The 1,845-nt window shown below is 38.9% G+C and overlaps 1 protein-coding gene across 1 annotated transcript in view; it reads left to right on the forward strand.

The window, feature by feature from the left end:
* The window catches only part of Rprd1a (regulation of nuclear pre-mRNA domain containing 1A), a 53,752-nt gene that overhangs the window by 28,358 nt on the left and 23,549 nt on the right, over positions 1 to 1,845 (forward strand). Inside the window, 2 exon segments of the mRNA XM_026783564.1 lie at positions 4 to 95; positions 1,738 to 1,839. Of these exon segments, the coding sequence (XP_026639365.1) occupies positions 4 to 95; positions 1,738 to 1,839 (194 nt within the window).

Genomic DNA, 1,845 nt, shown 5'->3' on the forward strand with positions numbered 1-1,845 from the left:
GAGATAAGAAGACCAGGAAGCGGACTTATGACCAAATAAAGGTGGATGAGAATGAAAATTGTTCCTCTCTGGGGTCCCCAAGTGAACCACCACAGGTAAAAATACAAGGCAGCTGCAGGGTTTTTACTCCATGTGACCTCTGGGCTTTGATCATTTCAGTGTTCTGGGTGCAAGAAAGGCATTAAGTTAATCTCTCATATTTCTGGCTAACAAATTGCTTTTCTTTGACGTAGTATGGTGTGTGTGTGTGTGTGTGTGTGTGTGTGTGTGTGTGTGTGTGAGAAGATTTTGTTATTTTAGTTATGTATATGTCTGTCCATGGGTACGTGCAAGTGAACATCCAAGGAATTAGGAGGTGTCTGTTTCCCTGGACTGGAGTTCCAGCAATTATAGGCTACCTACCTGTCATGGTCCTAAAAGCTGAACTCTTCTGCAAGAGCAGTTCATGCTCTTAACCACTGTAATACCTTAAATGCTGTATTGTTTGCTTTATATAGGGAATGCATTTCCAATAGCTAAATATGAATAAATGTAATGAAACACCCACTATTAACACTAAGGATTTTATTTTTATTGGGTGTGGTGGTGTACTCCTTTAATCCCAGCACTTGGGAGGCAGAAGCAGGCGGATCTTTGTGAGTTCAAGGCCATCTTGGTCTACAGAGTAAGTTCCAGGACAGCCAAAGATACACAGGGAAACCTTGTCTTAAAAACCAAAACAAACAAACAAAAAACCCCCCAAAAACTAAAGACCTTTTTTTTTTTTAAATAAAATACAACCAAAACATTTGTTATATGGCTTAAACTAAAATTCTATGCTTAGATGAACATTGCTTCCTTTAAATATTTTTTGTTTTTAAACATATAAAATGATTGCTAGAATGATAACAATAGGTGGTAGTAACACAATATATTATGTGTAAAACTTTTTAGGAAAATAAAAATTTTCTAGATTAATACTGTCTAGGTCAGAGTTAATAGCTGCCTTCTTTTTCCTCTGAGGTATCTACCATATGAGCCAGTCACTTAACCTCAGTCTGCTAATTAGAAAAGCTTTTGCACTCTTTGCTTTCATAAACACTAGGGTGAGCCGAGCGATGGTGGCGCACACCTTTAATCCCAGCACTCGGGAGGCAGAGGCAGGCGGATCTCTGGGAGTTTGAGACCAGCCTGGTCTACAGAGCTAGTTCCAGGACAGGCTCCAAAGCCACAGAGAAACCCTGTCTCAAAAAACCAAAAAATAAATAAATAAACACTAGGGTGTGAACACCTCAAGGTCTAAAGCGGTGCCTCTTGTTCAACACTTAAAATAACATGGTTTTTTTACTTAACATATAAAAGAAGGATTGGGGACAGAAGAGATTGCTCGTCGGTTATGATCACCACTACTCTTTCTCAGTTAAGCTCTTAACCTGAGAACCCAGCTTTGATTTTGTCCCAGCACACATTAGACAGCTTATCACTATCTGTAACTCCAGTTCCAGGGCATCTGGGTCTCTTTTCTGACCTCTGAGGTACCAGGTGTGATCATGTTGTACAGACAGACATAAATGGAGCAAAACATGAAAAAAGTAGTCTAACATGTATTTTTTAAAAATGTGTCTTAAGAATGGTATATGTTGCAGACTTTTTGCTAGTGAGTATTTCATAAGGATTAGGCATATGAAAGAGGTGTCAAGTCCTCTATATTTGTTAGAGCTTTATTTCTTTTGGTTCTGAAGTTGTGTAATTTTTTAGACTCTCGACCTTGTTAGAGCATTACAAGATTTAGAAAATGCAGCCTCAGGTGATGCAGCAGTTCATCAAAGGATAGCTTCTTTGCCTGTTGAAGTCCAAGAAGTGTCC

Source organism: Microtus ochrogaster, chromosome 18 (genome assembly GCF_000317375.1).
Source record: "Microtus ochrogaster isolate Prairie Vole_2 chromosome 18, MicOch1.0, whole genome shotgun sequence".
NCBI lineage: Eukaryota > Metazoa > Chordata > Mammalia > Rodentia > Cricetidae > Microtus > Microtus ochrogaster.